The sequence below is a fragment of the Schistocerca cancellata genome, chromosome 1 (assembly GCF_023864275.1).
Source record: "Schistocerca cancellata isolate TAMUIC-IGC-003103 chromosome 1, iqSchCanc2.1, whole genome shotgun sequence".
NCBI classification, from domain to species: domain Eukaryota; kingdom Metazoa; phylum Arthropoda; class Insecta; order Orthoptera; family Acrididae; genus Schistocerca; species Schistocerca cancellata.
The window spans coordinates 797,957,089-797,979,632 of record NC_064626.1 but is presented as its reverse complement, the minus strand read 5'-3'; the positions used below and the strand labels follow the sequence as shown (position 1 = coordinate 797,979,632).

Genomic DNA, 22,544 nt, shown 5'->3' with positions numbered 1-22,544 from the left:
ATTCAGTTTCTTCAGCATCTGTGTGAAGCTTCCCCATTGGTCAACAAATCTGTGACCATTTGTTCAGCTCTTCGCTGTGTATGTCCACATCCCCTGTTAGTCATATTTGACATGGAATCCAATCACTTGAGCAATAATATTCTTTGGATGGGTTACATGAATGTAAGTAATCCCCTTCTGGTTGTATTTCCCTAATATTTTACCAATAAACCGAAGTCTACCACCTGCTTTACCTATGACTGAGCCTATGTAATCATTCCATTTCATATACAGTATAACCTCGTTAGAGCGAACTCGCATATAATGAACTCGCGATTAACGCAAAAAAAATATTGGTCCCACCAGGAATACATTGGTTCTTATGGTATGTTTTATCAGTTAACACGAATTTCGGTTAAGGCGAATTACGAACTCTGTTTCAGTTCCTAGCGTAATTAAATTTCACTGAACACAAACTTCCGACCTTAGAGTATTCTAAAGCGTAAATTTTTTTCCAAAATGAATGTAGAAAATGCAGCTACAAAGCTAATTATACTTATTGTTGGCCCGATTTTAACGTATTGTAGGTTGGTAGCCACGATTATCACCTCAACAATCAGCGTATGCTGTACATTGTAAGACATTCAATAATGTGTGCAGCAACATTTAGAAACGTACTCAGTGCCAGATTTGACAGGTGTTCTGTTAGTTGTAGCCATATTGAGTTGGAATACTGAATAAAAACTACAGTTACAGCTGGTACCGTAGCACACGAAAATGGCAAAGAGGAAACAGGCAGCTCTAAATGTGCAGTTAAAGCTTAAGATCTAGATGAAGTGGAGCGTGGTACCAAGAAAACAGCAATTGCAGAGCGGTTTGGAATACCTAAATCTACTTTACCTACGATTATTAAGAATTGAGAAAAAATTATTAATGCTGCGGCATCAGTTTCTGGAAACAAATCTAAACGACTTCGTACTGCCAAGTATGAAGACATTGAGACATTACTGCTAGAATGGTTCAATCATATGCATGCATCTAACATACCTTTAACTGGCCCTGTTATTCAGTCAAAAGCAAATGATATTGCTAAAGATATGGGCATTGAAGACTTCTGTTGTTCTGCTGGTTGGTTGTATTGGTTCCAAAAGAGACATTCAGTTTCATCTGTACAAATTTGCGGTGAAGCAAATAAAGTTGATGAAAAAAGTGCGAACAGCTGGTTGCATGAATTCAACCGAGTGAGGGAAAAGTATGCCTCATGTGATGTGTTTAACATGGATGAAACTGGATTTTTCTACAATCTTTTTCCAAATCACACCCTGGGGATAAAAGATGATAAGTGTCACGGTGGAGCACGAAGCAAACAACGTGTGACAGTTGTACTGTGCTGTAATGCTGATGGCAGTGAGAAGTTTCGTCCCTCGGTTATCGATAAATCCGAGAAACCACGTTGTTTTAAAAACATAAATATGGACACTTTACCTTGCATCTATTCTCACAACAAGAAAGCTTGGATCGATGGCACATCATTTCGTAAGTGGCTTCTTTGTTTCAACAGTCAAATGGTTACTCAAAATAGACATGTTCTTCTTACATTGGACAGATGTACTGCCCATAACGTTCATGATCTGAACCTATCCAACATAAAGGTTCAGTTTTTTCCACCCAATGCCACAAGCCGCGTTCACCCTTTGGACCAAGGCATAATCTCTCCCATAAAGAGAGCTTATCGTAAGTGACTTGTAAGAGCTGCAATTCGTGCTGCTGAAAACAATAGTGCATCCCCAAATTGGAATCTGCTTGACACAGTAAAAGCCATCGCAGCAGCCTGGAACTCAGTATCACCACATCATATAGGGAAGTGCTTTAACAGAGCTTGGAGACACAGCAACACTGAAGGTGTCCACGAGTTAGGAGATGCCACTTCACCTGATGAATAGACAGTTCTGCAGGACGTTGCGAACCCTGGGATTAGTTTTGAAGAATTCATTAGTGTAGACGACGATGTTGCCATATGTGCTTCTGTGGAATCGGACATGCCAAAAGCTGTGAACGAGGTGCAAGAAGAGCCATCAGAAGAAAGTGAAGAGGAAGAGAATACAGATACCATTCCACCTACTCATCAGGAGATGTTTACGGCCTTGGACTGTTTAGAATGGTTCACTTCAACATCCAACGTCGCTGCTGGTTTTACAGATGCTATCATCACAATTGGTTGTGAAATTACAAAATATTATCGTTCCCATGAACGTCAGCGAACCATGATTGAATTTTTTCCAAGAAAGTAATGTACATAATTTGTGAGCACTTGTAATTTTACAATCACTTTATAGTGTGATAAGTCTACAATAATGTGATTGATTGTGTATATTACACATTCCTGTACTGCTGTACATGCATACTTATTAAAATCTGTGTTTTTCACTTAACACAAATTTTTTTAACACGAACTCCTGATTTTTCGGTCCCTTCAGATTTGTCTTATACCCTGGTATTTGTATGAGTTGATCAATTCCATGTGTGACTCATTGATTTTGTAGTCACAGCATACTACCTCTTTTCATTTTGTGAAGTGCACAATTTTACATTTCTGAGCATTTAAAGCAAGTAGCCAATCTTCGCACCACTTTGAAATCTTATCAAGATCTGACTGAATATTTGCACATCTTTTTTCAGACAGTACTTCATTATAGATAACTGTGTCATCTGTCAAACGTTTGAGGTTACTATTAATATTCTCTTCAAGGTCATTAATATACAACATGAATAGCAAAGGTCGCAACACACATCCCTGTGGCACATCTAAAGGTACTTCTACATCTGTTTATGACATTTCATACAAAATATTTTGCTGTGTCTTCCCTAAAAAAAAAAAAAAAAAAAAAAAAAAAAAAAAAAAAAAAAAAAAAAAAAAAGAAAAAGACAACTTTAATTCCAATACAAATTTCTCTTGGTACCCCATATGACTGTAGTTTTGATAAAAATCATAGATGTCATTTACTTATTTACTTACTCCTCAGCTCTACAGCCCTTGAAGGGCCTTGGCCTGCATCACAATATCCTGCCATTCTGCTTTCTGTCTCCATCCTCTGATACCCAGCTTTTTCGTGTCTTCTTCAGTTCTGTGCACCCATTTCTTTCTGGGACGCCCTTCCATCATGTGTCTTCAGCCTTGCCATCAAAAATCTTCTTACAGGCTCTGTCTTCTTCCATTCTGACCATGTGTTGGGTCCACCACAGTCTACTTATTGTAATGGTAGTGACAATGTCAGGTTGTTCAAAAAGTTGTTTTAGTTGTGCATTCGCAAGGATGCGCCAACCTTCTTGACCATATATGGGGGCATATATTTTATGCAGAACCTTTTTCTCCCAAATACTAAGGATTCTTTCCTCATTTGCAGTCATGGTCTATGTCTCAGCACGATACATAATAACCAGTCTTATAATTGTTTTGTAAATGAGGATTTTAGATTTTCTGGATAGAAGCGAGTTCCTGAGCATGGGCAGTGTGGCAAAGCCACATCTGTTGCTTGCTGCTATTCTAGCTTTCACCTTGCTGCTGATGTCACTCGTCTCTGTGATAGTCTATCTGAGGTACTTGAAATCTCTCATCCTCTCAAACTCCTTGTCGACTATCCTGAGATTTGGTGGGTTTCATTGGTTGGTCATTGCCATGTATTTGGTCTTTTCGACAATGACTACCAGGCCATGTTCCCTTGTACCTCTCTCCAGTTGTCGATAGGCATCGGCCAGCACAGCAATGTTTTGTACAAGGAATGCCACATTGTCTGCCTAGGCTAAGTACTGCAGTGAACAGTAAAAAATGGCTCCTCCTGTATTTAACTCTATCTGACTTATGACTTTTTGAATAGCAAGTGAGGAGATATTGTCACCCTGTCTCAGTCCTTCCTTCCCTTCCACTTCTCTGATGATTTTGCCCTGTATTTTTACTTTACAGTTGGTTTCACTTACATCGTAGTAAGTTTAATGAGCTTATGAGGTATTCCAGCCTCTTCCATTAGATTCTGCAGTGCCACTCTTGAGATGCTATCATAGGCTTGTTTAAGATCGATATGAAGGTGGTGTTTATTTATTTGATGTTCATAACTTTTTTCAAGCTATGTTATGAACATGAAAAATAGAAGGTGTTTGCAAACAAAAAATACTTTATTTACCTGACTGCTGTGATCTGATGCTTTCACTATGTCATGTGTGAAAACTGCAATTTGGGTTTCACATGAGCGATGTTTTCAGAATCCATGTTGATTGGCATGGAAGAGGCTATTCTGTTTGATGTACCTCATTAAGCCTGAGCTCAGTATGTGTTCTAAGATTCTACAGCAAATCAGTGGCAGGGATAATCTGCTACCCTACTTGTAGATGGATATGACTTAAGGCTTCTTCCAACGACTGGATTATTTTTTTTTTTTTTTTTTTAACAGGGATTCCATTGGGCCGTGTAGTTTCCAACTGTTTCTCAATACCACTTACCTGTTTCATTCATCTTTTCAGTGGTATAAGGATTAAATTGGACCATTTGTCCTGGGTTATCCTTTGTAAAGGAACAATGAACATTTGAAAATGGGGTTAAGCATTTCTCCTTTTGCTCTGCTAACCTCAATTTCAGTCCCTGTTTCATCTGTCAGTGAATGGACACTAACTTTGGTACCACTAACAGCCTTTACACTTACTAGAATTTTTTTAAGTTTGTGAAAAGATCATACAGTATTATTTGCTATGTAATCACTGAAGGCTTCATGCATTGCTCTCTTGACTGTCAAACACATTTCATTCAGCATCTCTCTGACTTTAACCCAATGCTTTTTCTTACATCTGTTATGCAGTGATCTCTGTTTCCTTAGAAGTTTCTTTACTGTGGGCATATACCATGTAGGTTCTTATTATGTATTGTTCTACTGGTTGCATATGTATCCAGTGCATGGTCAACTGTTCTTTTAAACTTGACTAGAAGTTCCTCTACAAGCTCCTATCCTGAGATAAAAATTTCAGATTTCTCATTGAGATATGACACTATTGCATCTGTATGTAGTTTACTGACACTATAGATCTTTCTATGTGTTTTGATTGACCTTTGAAATTTTGTAATTATTGTTGCTACAAATGCCATACAACTGTTGATACCAATTTCAATGTGAACGTCCTCTAAGAGGTCTTGTCTGTTAGTTGCAATTGGATCTAACATTTTTATCATCTGTTCTAGGTTGTGTTCAGAGAAGGCATTTAGTAATATCTTGCCACATCCACCTCTAACCAACTGTTGCTATCCCTGTTGTTTGCCAGGTGGTGGACAAGTAAACTGAGTTTTTCTCTAAAGTTTCTGATTACATCATAAACTGAGTCTGATGGTCAGGAGAAGGATTCAGTTACAGTTCTATGCCCACTCTGATACTGAGTCTTGCATTTTGCATGCAGCTTCAGTTTCTATCTGACTGGATCTGAGTTTTTGTCTGCCGCAATAAATATGCCATGTCAATTTCCCATTCTCGTACTCTTTTAATATATGCTGAAGTTTTCCTCAACAATCTCATTGCTGTTAGCTTCACTGTTTTTTAGGAATACTTTAAACTCTGATACTTTGTTGCAAATGCTTAAACAGTTAACCATCAGGATTTTAGCACTCACACCTGTGGGAGAGGGAGGGGGGGGGGGTGGCATTTCTTTGGGTCTTATACTGATACTTCCAGGTCTCCTACTTCTATCATTATCTGGACTGGATGGAGACTTGAGTAAGCTAGAAAATCCTTGTGTGCACACCATACACAGTCAGCTACCTGGGTAGCCACCTCTGACGTGTAGTGCACACCTGACCCATTTAGAGGGACCTCCCAGTTCACAGCTCTATGGCACAAGTCTAGGAAGCCACAGCCTAGTTTGTCACATACTCTTCACGTTCTCTGAATCAAGCCTTTCACTTGACTCTGAATGGGGGCCAACAATCTGTTCTTGGAGCAAAGCTACAGATTGTGAGCTTTATTAAAACTCCTTGAGGGACACCAGTATTATCAACGTTCTCTGACAGTCACTGGAGCGATCCAAATATGATCTTGGAGCTCAGATAACATTGTTTGTCCTAATACACATCACATACTGCAATTGGTTACACCCTGTTCCCTTAATGGCTGCTGGAATTACCTCTTCAACAATTTGAATGAGGCCCTCATAAGGGCTACTATTATCCACCATCTGTTTGAATTACTGATGATTATAAACCCCAGACCCTTTTGCATTTTGCCTCCTCTTGACAAAGGACACAGCACATTTCACAAAGGTGAAGCGAGTCTCACTGCTCAGTTTTGGTTTCCTTGGAAGACAGCCCCTGATTCTTGCTGGTTGGGGGAATGGGTGGAACACCTTGAGTTTTCTGTGGTTCGTGTCGCCCACACACAGGGTGCATGGACCTGTCATTGACATGCCACACACAGTCAGATTAGCGAGTAGTGATTGATCGTGTATTTCCTGGAGGAGAGACAGTATCCACAGTAGAGGATAGCACTTGTGGTACTTGGTATCACTGGTACATGACTCTTTTGTAGCCCTCCCAACATCTTTCACAGACGCTTCCAATTGCTTGACAGTAGTCAGGGCAATTTCTCCCTTAAAACCCACATCCTTTCATCTTTGCCTCTCCTTCCCTGTTTCCTGATGAAGCAACCTTTGGTTGTGAAAGCTTGAATTTTGTGTGTATGTTTGTGTTTGTTTGTGTGTCTATCGACCTGCCAGCACTTTCATTTGGTAAGTCACATCATCTTTGTTTTTAGATATATTTTTCCCACGTGGAATGTTTCCCTCTATTATATATATGCACCTCACACATGACTGCAGTCTCAGGCAACTGAAAATACACTGCCGATAGCTGTAATTGTGAGGGTCTTTTTGTTGCGCCTATCTGGGACTCAGCTTCTCCGCTATATGCTCAGTAGCAACTTTCCTTCTCTTAATATTGTTACATTTCTTTGTGTAAATTTTACACTGGCAGAAATATTTAAAGAATGTTGTTGTTGTTGTTGTGGTCTTCAGTCCTGAGACTGGTTAATGCAGCTCTCCATGCTACTCTATCCTGTGCAAGCTTCTTCATCTCCCAGTACCTACTGCAACATACATCCTTCTGAATCTGCTCAGTGTATTCATCTCTTGGTCTCCCTCTACGATTTTTACCCTCCACACTGCCCTCCAATACTAAATTGGTGATCCCTTGATGCCTCAGAATATGTCCTACCAACCAATCCCTTCTTCTGGTCAAGTTGTGCCACAGACTTCTCTTCTCCCCAGTCCTATTCAATACTTCCTCATTAGTTATGTGATCTACCCATCTAATCTTCAGCATTCTTCTGTAGCACCACATTTCGAAAGCTTCTATTCTCTTCTTGTCCAAACTATTTATCGTCCATGTTTCACTTCAATACATGGCTACACTCCATACAAATAAAGAATGTATTATTCACAAAAATAAGCTACTGATTCATCTTACTTGTTTTCCTACCAGCTTCATTTCCAAAGAAACCATGTCAGTTCTATAAATTAAAAGAGAATCAGCAAACTTGTCTAACATCCTCTTTTTACTGTTCTGTAAAATACTGCACCAGCCCCTATGTGTATTCTGTTCTTAGGCATGCAATGAGTTAATTCACATTCCAATCCCGGGAGCAGAAAGACTTACCTTAGGGGGAAAAAAGGACAGGTATACACTTGCACACACACACACATATCCATCCGCACATACACAGACACAACCAGACATTTGTAAAGCAAAGAGTTTGGGCAGAGATGTCAGTTGAGGCGGAAGTACAGAGGCAAAGATGTTGTTGAAAGACAGGTGAGGTATGAGCGGCGGCAAATTGAAATTAGCGGAGATTGAGGCCTGGTGGTTAATGAGAAGAGAGGATATACTGAAGGGCAAGTTCCTATCTCCGGAGTTCTGACAGGTTGGTGTTAGTAGGAAGTATCCAGATAACCCGGACGGTGTAACACTGCGCCAAGATGTGCTGGCCGTAAACCAAGGCATGTTTAGCCACAGGGTGATCCTCATTACCAACAAACACTGTCTGCCTGTGTCCATTCATACGAATGGACAGTTTGTTGCTGGTCATTCCCACATAGAAAGCTTCACAGTGTAGGCAGGTCAGTTGGTAAATCACGTGGGTGCTTTCACGCGTGGCTCTGCCTTTGATCGTGATCCGGGTTACAGGACTGGAGTAGGTGGTGGTGGGAGGGTGCATGGGACAGGTTTTACACCGGGGGCAGTTACAAGGGTAGGAGCCAGCGGGTAGGGAAGGTGGTTTGGGGATTTCATAGGGATGAACTAAGAGGTTATGGAGGTTAGGTGGACAGTGGAAAGACACTCTTGGTGGAGTGGGGAGGATTTCATGAAGGATGGATCTCATTTCAGGGCAGGATTTGAGGAAGTCGTATCCCTGCTGGAGAGCCACATTCAGAGTCTGATCCAGTCCCGGAAAGTATCCTGTCACAAGTGGGGCACTTTTGCGGTTTTTCTGTGGGAGGTTCTGGGTTTGAGGAGATGAGGAAGTGGCTCTGGTTATTTGCTTCTGTATCAGGTTGGGAGGGTAGTTGCGGGATGCGAAAGCTGTTTTCAGGTTGTTGGTGTAATGTTTCAGGGATTCCGGACTGGAGCAGATTCATTTGCCACAAAGACCTAGGCTGTAGGGAAGGGACCGTTTGATGTGGAATTGGTGGCAGCTGTCATAATGGAGGTACTGTTGCTTGTTGGTGGGTTTGATGTGGAAGGACGTGTGAAGCTGGCCATTGGACAGGTGGAGGTCAACGTCAAGGAAAGTGGCATGGGATTTGGAGTAGGACCAGGTGAATCTGAAGGAACCAAAGGAGTTGAGGTTGGAGAGGAAATTCTGGAGTTCTTCTTCACTGTGAGTCCAGATCATGAAAAGTCATGAATAAATCTGTACCAAACTCTGGGTTGGCAGGCCTGGGTAACCAAGAAGGCTTCCTCTAAGCGACCCATGAATATGTTGGCGTACGAGGGGGGCCATCCTGGTACCCATGGCTGTTCCCTTTAATTGTTGGTATGTCTGGCCTACGAAAGTGAAGAAGTTGTGGGTCAGGATGAAGCTGGCTAAGGTAATGAGGAAAGAGGTTTTAGGTAGGGTGGCAGGTGATCGGCGTGAAAGGAAGTGCTCCATCACAGCGAGGCCCTGGACGTGTGGAATATTTGTGTATAAGGAAGTGGCATCAATGGTTACAAGGATGGTTTCCAGGGGTAACAGACTGGGTAAGGATTCCAGGCCTTCGAGAAAGTGGTTGGTGTCTTTGATGCAGGATGGGATACTGCATGTAATGGGTTGAAGGTGTTGATCTATGTAGGCAGAGATACATTCTGTGGGGGCTTGGTAACCAGCTACAATGGGGCAGCCGGGATGATTGGGTTTGTGAATTTTAGGAAGGAGGTGGAAGGTAGGGGTGCGGGGTGTCGGTGGGGTCAGGAGGTTGATGGAGTCAGGTGAAAGGTTTTGTAGGGGGCCTAAGGTTCTGAGGATTCCTTGAAGCTCCGCCTGGACATCAGGAATGGGATTACCTTGGCAAACTTTGTATGTAGTGTTGTCTGAAAGCTGACGCAATCCCTCAGCCACATACTCCCAACGATCAAGTACCACGGTCGTGGAACCCTTGTTCGCCGGAAGAATGACGATGGATCGGTCAGCCTTCAGATTATGGATAGCCTGGGCTTCAGCAGTGGTGATGTTGGGAGTAGGATTAAGGTTTTTTAAGAAGGATTGAGAGGCAAGGCTGGAAGTCAGAAATTCCTGGAAGGTTTGGAGAGGGTGATGTTGAGGAAGAGGAGGTGGGTCCCGCTGTGACGGAGGAGGAACTGTTCCAGGCAGGGTTCAATTTGGATAGTGTCTTGGGGAGTTGGATCATTAGGAGTAGGATTAGGATCATTTTTCTTCATGGCAAAGTGATATTTCCAGCAGAGCGTACGGGTGTAGGACAGTAAATCTTTGACAAGGGCTGTTTGGTTGAGTCTGGGAGTGGGGCTAAAGGTGAGGCCTTTGGATAGGACAGAGGTTTCGGATTGGGAGAGAGATTTGGTGGAAAGGGTAACTACTGAATTAGGATGTTGTGGTTCCAGATTGTGTTGATTGGAATTTTGAGGTTTTGGAGGGAGTGGAGCTGGAAGTGGGAGATTGAGTAGATGGGAGAGACTGGGTCTGTGTGCAATGAGAGGTGGTTGAGATTTGCTGGAAAGGTTGTGAAGTGTGAGTGAGTTGCCTTTCTGGAGGTGGGAAACCAGGAGATTGGATAGTTTTTGAGGTGGAGGGTGGCATGCTGTTCTAATTTGTGGTTGGCCTGTAGGAGGATGCTCTGAACAGCCGGTGTGGATGTGGGAGAGGAAAGATTGAGGACTTTTATTAGGGATAGGAGTTGACGGGTGTGTTCATTGGCTGAGTTGATGTGTAGGTGAAGGATTAGGTGGGTGAGGGCAATGGATTGTTCAGTTTGGAACTGGTATAGGGACTGATGGAAAGAAGGGTTACAGCCAGAGATGGGAACTTTAAGTGTGAGGCCTTTGGGGGTAATGCCAAATGTCAGACAAGCCTGAGAAGATAAAATATGGGAGTGTAATCTGGCTAGAACCCACCAACCTATTCATGGGTCACTTAGAGGAAGCCTTCTTGGTTACCCAGGCCTGCCAACCCAAAGTTTGGTACAGATTTATTGATGAAATCTTCATGATCTGGACTCACAGTGAAGAAGAACTCCAGAATTTCCTCTCCAACCTCAACTCCTTTGGTTCCATCAGATTCACCTGGTCCTACTCCAAATCCCATGCCACTTTCCTTGACGTTGACCTCCACCTGTCCAATGGCCAGCTTCACATGTCCTTCCACATCAAACCCACCAACAAGCAACAGTACCTCCATTATGACAGCTGCCACCCATTCCACATCAAACGGTCCCTTCCCTACAGCCTAGGTCTTTGTGGCAAACGAATCTGCTCCAGTCCGGAATCCCTGAACCATTACACCAACAACCTGAAAACAGCTTTCGCATCCTGCAACTACCCTCCCGACCTGGTACAGAAGCAAATAACCAGAGCCACTTCCTCATCTCCTCAAACCCAGAACCTCCCACAAAAGAACCCCAAAAGTGCCCCATTTGTGACAGGATACTTTCCGGGACTGGATCAGACTCTGAATGTGGCTCTCCAGCAGGGATACGACTTCCTCAAATCCTGCCCTGAAATGAGATCCATCCTTCATGAAATCCTCCCCACTCCACCAAGAGTGTCTTTCCACTGTCCACCTAACCTCCATAACCTCTTAGTTCATCCCTATGAAATCCCCAAACCACCTTCCCTACCCGCTGGCTCCTACCCTTGTAACTGCCCCCGGTGTAAAACCTGTCCCATGCACCCTCCCACCACCACCTACTCCAGTCCTGTAACCCGGATCACGATCAAAGGCAGAGCCACGCGTGAAAGCACCCACGTGATTTACCAACTGACCTGCCTACACTGTGAAGCTTTCTATGTGGGAATGACCAGCAACAAACTGTCCATTCGTATGAATGGACACAGGCAGACAGTGTTTGTTGGTAATGAGGATCACCCTGTGGCTAAACATGCCTTGGTGCATGACCAGCACAGCTTGGCACAGTGTTACACTGTCTGGGTTATCTGGATACTTCCCACTAACACCAACCTGTCAGAACTCTGGAGATGGGAACTTGCCCTTCAGTATATCCTCTCTTCTCGTTATCCGCCAGGCCTCAATCTCCGCTAATTTCAATTTGCCGCTGCTCATACCTCACCTGTCTTTCAACAACATCTTTGCCTCTGTACTCCCACCTCAACTGACATCTCTGCCCAAACTCTTTGCCTTTACAAATGTCTGCTTGTGTTTGTGTATGTGCGGATGGATATGTGTGTGTGTGTGTGTGTGTGTGTGTGTGTGTGTGTGCAAGTGTATACCTGTCCTTTTTTCCCCCTAAGGTAAGTCTTTCCGCTCCCGGGATTGGAATGACTGCTTACCCGCTCCTGTAAAACCCACATCCTTTTGCCTTTCCCTCTCCGTCCCTCTTTCCTGATAAAGCAACCATTGGTTGCGAAAGCTTGAATTTTGTGTGTATGTTTGTGTTTGTTTGTGTGTCTATTGACCTGCCAGCACTTTCGTTTGGTAAGTCACATCATCTTTGTTTTATATATATATATATATATATATATATATCTCTGTGTGCGAGTGTGTGTGTCTATTGATGGAGGCCTTAACGGTCGAAAGCTATAATTGTGAGACTCGTTTTTCATGCCTATGTGTGACCCAGCATCTCCACTATATGGTGAGTAGCAACTTTCCTTCTCATAATATTGTCACATTCCATCCTGGATTTTCCATTGTTTGACACAAAGAAATACCTTTTATAATAACTGCTTTCTAGAAAAGCAGTTGTGTCTGTTGCTCTTCATAACATCCGTTGCTTTGTAGGTGTCTATTACATGCAAGCTGTTATAAATTAAGAAAAATGGAATTAGAGTGTACAGTACATGTTGACAGGCATTAAGCATACACAATCATTAAAAGAACAGAATCAAATTCTTTAGAGGAAATAGTGTATAGTGACCTCCTCTTCTTGTGAAGTCCATTTGTTGTTGTTGATGATGTTGTAGTTGTTTTTGTGGTCTTCAGCTCAAAGACTGGTTTCATGCAAATCTCCATGGTGCTGTATCCTGTGCAAGCCTCTTCATCTTTAAATAGCTGCTGCAAAATCCATTTAAGAAATAATATTTTAGGTTCCATAATTTTGAGATTTTAGAGTGATAGCACCACATCCCATTAGCAAATGAAATCTTTTAAGCTTGGAAGATTACATTATTTTTAGTAGTTTTAAAGGCACTTTGACATTTTCCATTCTTAAATATTAAGCTGGCTGAGAGAGAGAGAGAGAGAGAGAGAGAGAATGTTTGTTATTGACTGCAAGCTTTATCAGTTATCATTATTATTTTTTTTATTTACATGAAATCCTGCAGGTGCGTGAGATGGAACCCAAAGGATCACCAGAGCACAGGTGTTTATCATCCTCCCCAACAGCATGTACACCAAATAACCTGTCAGTTGTCCCGCAAGATGATACCCCTGTCTGCAAGGTAGCTGAGCGTGTAGTTCTTCGCAAGATGGACCATCACATCACTGGTTCTCAGTTGGCTTCACTTGGGGTATGTTAATTTGTGACTACACATTTTATACTAACTTTAGCAGTGCTTTGTCATTTATGTTGCATAATACTGTGTTAAATGTGTACTTTCACTTAAGTTGTGACAGACAAAACGATAGTTCGTTAGAAGATGATGAGTATGTCACTCGTTGAAACATTGCAGTTGTATAATACTGCCACCTGGCTGGAAACTCGAGAGCTTTTCATCAGCTGTGTACACCGGCAGTCACATACATGACAATAGTTCCTTATGTTGCAGAACTTGTCCTGACCAAGAGAAGAGCTGACCTTAAGGCCAAGATAAATGTCATCCAATAATGCTTACCATCACTGACTCTTTGATAGCACCAGTATTGGAAAGTTGGGAAACAACAAACACAGTGCAATTCATAACAAGACATTTAAAATTCCTCCTTGTAAAGGAGAAACATGTGAAAAGTTTTTTTTTAAATATGCAAAAGCACATTTATACTACTTGATAGTTGCCGATAGTTGTCACATGGCCAAACTTAGAATAGTACGATTAAATAACTTTTACAGTTGAAGGTGACTGAGGTGCCATTTACAGAATTTTACATGACTATGAACCCCAATCCTGACAAGTTATTCAGTTACAATATAGATTTTCTGTTGCAAATAGTTACCTGTTTGTGATGCAGAAATCATTATTTACTTTCTGTGAAAATATGAGTCAGTCTACTAAGTAATATCTGAAAATAATTTGAAGATGTGCATTAAATTTGTGTAGTGATAATGCAGATAAAATATGATCAAACAGAATGAACATTATAATCGGTCTCTGACTCTTCACAAATGGAATCCAGTAATGGTGCTACTGTAATGATTACTTTCTATGACACTCGATGTAAACGTTTTGGTATGATTTGTTTAGTTTCTTTATAATTATAGGATGCTTTTCCCATGGTATAAGAAGTGCAGTTGACAATATGGAAAATCAAAGATAATCAAGAATCTTTATTGGTCACTGATTGTACAAGATAAAGTAGGCTTCGGCTTTGGTACTCATTACAGACATGTTTTCTTTCTTTTTTTTCTCTTTATTTCACTTATTTCCATTTCATAAGGCATCCCAGACAACTTGGCCATTATCCATGTACTACCCTTTTTTTAAAATTTTCTGCTAAACACCTTACAAGGAAAAAGAACCATGTTATTGTTTGGGACTGTGCCTGAGGATGAGAAGTTCACAAGTCAGAATTTTGTACTTTAGAAAAATACCACTCATTTCAATTATGACAGATGACAGACAATGCTGATAGTTTCTCCAAGTACATGACACTATCGCACAGTGATCCCATGAGGAGAGACGGACGCTGCAATCAGTATACTTTGATGAATGGCGTACGAGTTGTATGCCAGTCAGAATCGAATTTTGTTAAAGGATTCAGATCACTGGACTTGTGTTCCCAAAAAGTTAAGGTCGAAGCCATGACTCAGGATCAGTTTCAGACAAGGTGAAGTCGGTAGAACACTCAGAAATTAGTGAATTTTGTTGATATATATTATGTCCACAACCAAATGGTTTCTGAGAAATAAGAGATTTAGTGGTTTAGATCTGTTGGAGATACAGTTGAGGAGAAATACTCCTGGTAACAGAGGTAATAGACAAGTGGTATAAAGCCTATGTTCAGAACACAGTCAGTTTTCATGAACATGATTTCTACTCACACTACTTGTTAAAACTGTTTCTGTTTGGAGAAAGAATGTGAAAGCAGTCACAAAATTTATATACTTTATTCTTATTGGAACACACCTTAGAAGATTGACTGTAAATGATTGGTCTTTGATTCAGGTGGTATGTTTTTTGTGTTTTTTTATGAATTTAAGTACTGTACACTGTCAATGTGTTTACATGTAGATGCATATCATTTGCAACATCTGGTGAGAGCTGATGGCATTTTCATATGAGAATTTTTCTGTATGTACAAGCACACAAAACCCTAACTTTATTAAATTCGTTTTAATGGCTACAGTAACTTTATGGATCATTAATTGCCCTCCAATAAAGATTGCTTGTTGATTTGCTCTATGCAATCACCTCTCGTGTAATTCACAAAATTATCCTTTAGTTAGAGGGAGAGATTGCATCTACAATTGTGTAATACTTTTGGTAGCTTTTTCACCTCCGTAGTCCCAAAAAAAATGGGTAATATCTGACTTTTCCATTTCTCCACAAAAGCTCCAGAATATTGTCAAGCACCTCTCTTTTTTGTCAAGCCATGCTCCATTTCCAGAGTAATTATCTTTTACTACTGTGACAAACTTTCCTGTTGGCACTGGACCCTCTTACACTAATTACACTCTCCACTTCGCACTATCACAGGCAGCATACCTCAACACAAAATTATTGACATCATCAGTCTGTAGAAGAAATTTTTCTTAAATTATCAGGATCCCTTTGATACTGTAGACAAACAATAAACTTCTTTAAAAGCATTCACTGTATACTGGAAACCTTTGATAATGCCATCTATACTTCAGCTTAGGAAATATGTACTCTGCTAAACGTACAACAAAAGCCTGATGCTTTATCCTGAAACAGCTCAAAGTTGCTCAAACAGAAATTTACTAATATGGAAGACATATTTGCTCAGGCCAGAAAACAATACATCATCACAAATGTGCACAACTGCCGTAGTTAGTGAGAGAAAAGGAGGTATGCTGTTCGGCTGGAACCACCTGTGGAAATAAGAAAAAGCATTTCACATTCAATCTAACAAAGTTTATAATTAGTTCTTATGTTATGGCTTCATAATGGTCTTTTAGCATATTTAATTAATGTATATCTTATTCTCCTCAGAGTGCTTCAATATAGCAGAAAAGCTCTTCTATAAAAATTTGGCATGTATAGCTTTATCTTCTGTAAACAGGTATGCAGCACCAAGGTGGCAGAAACATTAGTTAGTGAATTACAAGAGGCAGATCTGCAAGAATTGACCCATGGTGAAGCAGCTGTAAGGCGGCAATTTGAAGTTGAAACGGAGAGACTGAATAGTCGTGTAGAACATCTTAGAGCTCAAAATACTGTCCTAGCCCTCACCCTGGAAGACAGCAAGTCACAGTGTGACCGCCTTAGCTTGCTGCTTGGAAAGTATGAGTCAAATGCCACAGCACTCAGGTTAGTATATTTATTTTGAAATAGAAATGCTGCCTTTATTATAGAGCTGAAATTGGTAACATCCAAAAATGAATATTTTTTTATTTTAAGATGAAAATAAATAGATGAATTGAATATTCTTTCATACTATTTTCATTTTCGCTGAGTCAGCAGAGATAAGGATGAAAGGGAAATGAAACATTAAAGTTTCTCAACAAATAATTCACCTGTTACTGTCATGTTCTCACTGATGGTGCAGTTCACATCAACTTGCAACTTCCCATATTCCAGAAAGTGATTATTAAAACTTTAATATTCTTTGAAAAGAAACTTGCGAATGACCAAAATAAAAGTTACTGGAGCAGTCTGAACAGACACGATACAAGCTCTTTGGTTGAGTACACCCTCAGCAAAAGTAGCTTGCTTCAAACCTCTATTGCCCAAGTGCTGTAAGGATACATGTATATTATATGATATATAATAAAATGGGCTAATGCCCTTGGACTGCCACCAGTAAAATTTTCTCCTTCACCCATGATTTCGAAATACATGAATGTGCAAAACTTGTATAGTAACCAGAATCAGACACAACTAGGAGACACTGGCTGACCAACCGAGGACATCGACAGTGAATCACTGAAAAACACACAAAAAAAAAAAAAACAACAGTGATGGACAGAGAACAAAGACAACATGGCAGAGTGACAAATCCAGAGAGGGAACCAAATCAAGAACCTAGTCGCAGCAGTACAGGAAACCAAAAAACGATGAATACTACAAGCAATATGAGAGCACAGTCAGAAGATGATTGAGGACTGAGCACTGAGCATTGCATCACTAGCTGTATAGTGCAGCCATGGGTGCCGATAGCCTGGCACATGGGGCATGGCCTATGCATAGTACTGAGGCAGTGATAGCAGCACTTGAAAAATTTAGGAGTGCCACCTAGTGGCTGTTCAGGTCCATGTGTTCTGGCAGGCTTTCAAGCTCATCAGGCCAGGATATGAGATCCCCCTCTGAAAGGGGCACTAGGGCCTGAAGCATCCCCCTTTTGGTTGACGGATTTGTAAGGGTGGATGCACCAACTCCAAGTGACCTATTGTTGGTGGTGCAGTCAGTAGGAGGGAACAGAGCTGGTTGGTGTGCCAACACTCCAAACTCCATGGAGTGTCAACCATCATAAGGTACTGCCCATGGGTGGCCATCCCCATAGCCTGCATCCATGTAGGGTTTGCTTCATATGAATGTGCCAAGACTACTGAATCTGACAGGTGTCATCCAGTGGGTCAGGTCTGGGATTCCGAGGTGCCAGGAGATGGAGGAGAGTATGTGGCTGTCGCTCATGAAGAAGCTCTGCTGGGTTGCAGTCATGGACAGGAGTGGTCCTGTAAGTGTTCAGGAACATTGTGAGTGCCACTGCAGACATGGATGCACCCAATACTTTCAAAATTCGTTGTTTGAATGTTCGCACCATTCTCTGCTTCTTCATTGGAGTAGGGGTGAAAAGTTGGACTAAGTGGGTATTTGAAGCAATTGGTGGTGCAGAACTGTTCAAAGGCTGTTGCCATTAATTGGAGCCCACTGTCTGACATGAAGGTGCGGGGAAGCTCTTTGATGGTTAGAATCTGAATAAGTGTATTGAGTGTGGCTGCTGTAGTGGTGAACGCCATGCTAACCACATACAGTTAGTTGGAATAAACATCCACAACAGTAAGCTACATAGAGCCCAGAAAGGGACCAACAAAGTCCAGATGAATGCTGTCCCAGGATGACAGAGGTGGGTAGGGGATGGGGAGGGGGAAAAGACTGAGGCGGAGCAGCATGATGTTGGGCACATGCAGAACATCTTTGCTCCATAGCCTCCAAGTCTTCTTTCAGTAAGCATGTTGCCTGGTAATGGCTTTCAGCCATGACATACTCCAATGCCCACAATGGAGGAGTCCAAGACATGAAGGCGTAGGGTAGTCAGGATGACAACACAGTGGGTTGCATTCAGAAGGAGAACATCAGAGACAACAAGTAAATTATGAGAGAGATGGGCCCAAGTCCAGAGTTCTGAACCAACAGATTCTGAAAAATAAATAGGCCACCCATGTAGCACATAGTGTTTTACATGCTGTAAGGTAGGATTGCGACACGTGTCTGCTGTGATTCGAGTAGCAGTAAAGGGAAACCGTTCCATGGTATGTTGTCATTCTATGTCAATGTGGAAACAGGAGATCTCACGTTAGTCAAATGCCGGGTCTAGTCCTGAGGGTAGATCAGAGCGCATCCATGTTTGCGTGTTGCACAGTAGGCTTGTAGTTAAAGTTGTCACTATAAGAACTAAGTAAAGAGCCCAATAATGGAGCCTTTCAGCTGTACATCCTGGAAGCTGTGCATGTAGCCCAAAGAGAGCAATCAACGCATTATGGTCAGTAACGAGCGTAAACTTGGTCCTAAAGAAGTACACATGGAATTTCTTAATAGAAAAGAAGATCTCCAAAGCCTCTTTCTTGGTACATGGACAGTTTCTTTGAGTGAAGTCAGTGTCTGGGACACACAGGCAATCGGTTACTCAATGCCATCATAGTTGCGGAGTGCCAGCACTGCACCAGTGCCACAGGGGGAAGTGTCAGCAGCCAAAACATGGGGGCGCGATGTAGAACAAGTCAAAAGGCAGGATGCTAAGCATAACTGCATGAAACCATGCTCACAGGCAGCCTGACCATCAGAACTAAATGCCCTTCTTCTGCAACTAGTTTAGGAGGTACATAGTGTGTGCTACTTGCAGGAGTAACTTGCAATAATAATTCACTTTACCCAAAAAGACCTGCAGCTTCCTGTAGGTTTTGTGTATGTGGAAGAGAGTCTACAGCTGAAATGTTACAGTCAGTGGCCTGAACCTCATCTTTGTTTAGTAGATGTCTGAGGTATTCCACTTTCTCCTGAAAAAAACTGGCATTTGTGTAAGCAGCACTTGAGCCCTGCATCATGTAATGTAGCAAAGGGGTTGCACAGGTGGCTCTGACACATAGGACCTGTAACAGATAAGTCAGCCAGATAATTGGTACAATCTGGGATGCACATAATTAACTGTTCCATGTATCTTTGGAAGATTGCCAAAGTGGAAGAGATCTCCAAGGACAAACATTTGTATTTGTACTAGCCAAAGCATTTATTGATGACCATAACATGTTGTGATTCCTCATCTAGTGGTGCCTATAAAATTAGCATCTGTGAAGTGTACCTAGCCACCAACATACTTTGAGTGAAGACGTCCTCCAGACATAGTATGGGGTAGGTTTCCAAGTATGCTGAGCATTGCTTGTCAGCCCAAAATCTCCATAGAGCCATTTGGGTTCTTAACCACTACTAGGGGTGTGGCCCAAGCACTTGCTTTGACAGGTTCAATTGTCTCAGTTTCATGAAGGTGATCTAGTTCAAGCTTAACGACATACATAGGAAGGCCAGAATCAGAACTGGTGAACAGAAATCAGTCACTGCATCTGGATGTAGAGAAATATGTTTCTTGAAATTGGTGGCGCAATCCATGCCAAGTTCGAACAGAGATGCAAAAGAGGCACAAAGTTGTCAAGTTTCTGGAAGGGAACCATGTTCGAGACGACATGAACTTTGTCCGTGATGTAGAAACCAAATAGTGAGAAGCCATCCAAGCCGAAAATGTTACCAGTCAAGTGACTGTTGACAACAAACTGTTTTATCAGCTGTGTAACCCTGTTGCAATCTCCCGTAGTTGTGAATTGATCTCTGAGGGGAACTAAGCTGTCATCGCATGCAACCAATTTGTGGTTGGGTGGGGCCACTGCTGGGTAACTCATGTGATCATTTGTTGGGAGGCTCACCAGGGAGACAGTTGCTCCCGTGTCTACTTGGAGAGGAACATCCTGATGTGTAATCATGAAATAAATAAACAACTTAGTGGTGAGAGGATTGCCCTGGAGAATGAAGGCCTGGAGTTAATGCATCACCCCTTGATGCAATTGTGGAGTGGAGTTCAGCTGTTGTGATGCTCAACTGCAGACAGTTCACGGATGCCCATTCTTTCTGCAATGGGTGAAGTGTGCCCATAAATGTAGACAGTACACATTATTGGTTCATTGTGGAACAGTCAGGCCAGGATGTCAGCCCTGTGCTTACGCCAAAGCGTTGTGACTGGCTGCTCAAAGGCCATTGACATGCCATTGACATGCCCAAAAGAGACAAATCACAATGCTGTGGGCAGGAAAAGAACTTAAGAGAATTCCATCCCCTTGGTGGGAGTTGAACTGCCGATATCCGGAATGAGCCAAAGGAGTTCATTTGCTGCCTGTGTAGTCTCAAAAGAGTGCATGACTTTCAAAATATTGTCAAACAAAGGATTGTATAGCTTGAGGGCTGCAGTACATACTTTCAGATCAGAGGCCAGTTGTACCACCACACCTCAAATCAAGGAATCTGCATATGAGGTTCTGCAAGACGGGTTTGTGCAAGTGAAATCACGTCGTCGACTCAGTCCTTGCAAATCTGTCAACCACCAGCGATATGAGTGACACAGTTGCTTGTGGTATTTATGGAACTCAAGGCATGATGTGACCACATGGAAACACTACAAATAATTGTCTGACAACAACAAACATATCTCCTCAGATGTGAGTGCAACCAGATGTGGGAATGGTGCCAGCTTCTTTACTGAGAGTCTACCGGGAATCCCAAGAAAGGAAGAGCAGCCATTGGAGAGTGTCATCAGAAACCAGAAAAGTGGCGAAGTGCTGTTTCAGCTGCTGCAAATAAGTGTCCCAGTCTTCTTTGGCATCATTAAAAGTTGAAAATGTGGGTGGGCAGGGCTCCTCCTGGGCAGCAACCACAGCCTAGACGAGTTGTGAGCCAAGACCTTGCAAACATGACAAAAGCTGAATTTCCTGATGTAACAAGTCAGTTTGCTGCTGCAACTACTGTTGGAAGTGGTCTAGCAATTGCTGCTGCAGGAGTAGCTGTAGCTTTTGCTGTTCCACAACTGCACAAGGTTCACATCCATAAGACATTGTTAACCTTTTTCCTCATAACCTGTTTTAGTATTCAGAAGTGGACAAACCAGGAGACACTGGACGACTGGCCGAGGATGTCAATGGTGAGTCACTGAAAAACACAGAACGATGTCAGATGAAGACAATGTGGCAGAATGACAAGTCCAGAGAGTGAACCAAATCAAGAGCCCAGACGTAGTAGTATCAGGAACCAAACAACAATGAGTACAACGAACAATACAAGAGTGCAGTTAGTACATGACTGAGGTCCAGATCCCTGTGCTTCTAGCTTTACAGTGCAGGGGCTGACAGGCTGGCATGGGGGAGGGGAACATGGCCCATTCAAAATGCTGAGGCGGCAGCAGCAATGCTTGCAAATATTAGGAGTGCCACCTAGCAGCTGTCATGTATGCCCCTGTATTCTGGTGGGCTTTCAGGTTCATTGGGCTGGGATACCAGAACTTGTTTTTGGAACTATCCATGCCTTTCACTCTTTCACCTCTCCATCTTTCCATTACATTTTCTATTTTCTGTTTGTCTTCACCAACATTAAGGTTCTGTTTATAAAGTTGTAAGTTTGATTTTTTTATTATACACTTCAGTATCGGGTCACAAAAGTGTTATTACTGGAAGGGTAGTCCACATACCACATGAGCTAGATAATGTTGCCCAACAAAGGGCAATGTGTGAGGAGCATTCCAAAAACAAACCGCTTAAGTATTAAAGGATTTTTTGAGTTAGTGCAATGAGAAATTCTTATGCAACAGCACAGGTAATGATCAGGTAGCAACGAAGGAGCTACAAAGAACTGAAATGAATCACAAGTGACACATCCTTTTCACAATGGCTTTCTAAAATCATAATGAAATTCATCAAACACATAATTCGTACTTGAAAGAGAAACATTTTAATATCTTTATGGTCTTACCTTTATGGTATTCAGTTTGTGTCATAGCTTCAAAGTCAGAAATTAACAAACTGAGTAATGTTTGTATCACTGAATCATGAAGATGGCACAATACCTTCATCTGGTTGGGGAATAGTGAGTACAGGAGAGCCGCAAAGTTATGTGCATGGCTCTATGCTCTTTCTTATTTTTGTTAGTGACCTTTCACTTTTTACAAAAGCTACTAGCAAATTTACTCTCTTTGCAGACAATACATCTCTTTTAGTTGAAAAAACACATGACAATGACATTGCAACATCTGCCTACTTTGTGTTCCATGATATCCAAAACT

General features: G+C 41.9%; 1 protein-coding gene across 2 annotated transcripts in view; it reads left to right on the top strand.

The window, feature by feature from the left end:
* LOC126187797 (colorectal mutant cancer protein) overlaps positions 1-22,544 on the top strand; it is a 582,723-nt gene that overhangs the window by 531,848 nt on the left and 28,331 nt on the right. For both annotated transcript variants that reach the window (XM_049929077.1, XM_049929086.1), the window contains exons 8-9: positions 12,998-13,183; positions 16,074-16,321. In XM_049929077.1, coding sequence (XP_049785034.1) covers positions 12,998-13,183; positions 16,074-16,321 — 434 coding nt within the window. The remainder of the gene's footprint in view (positions 1-12,997; positions 13,184-16,073; positions 16,322-22,544) is intronic.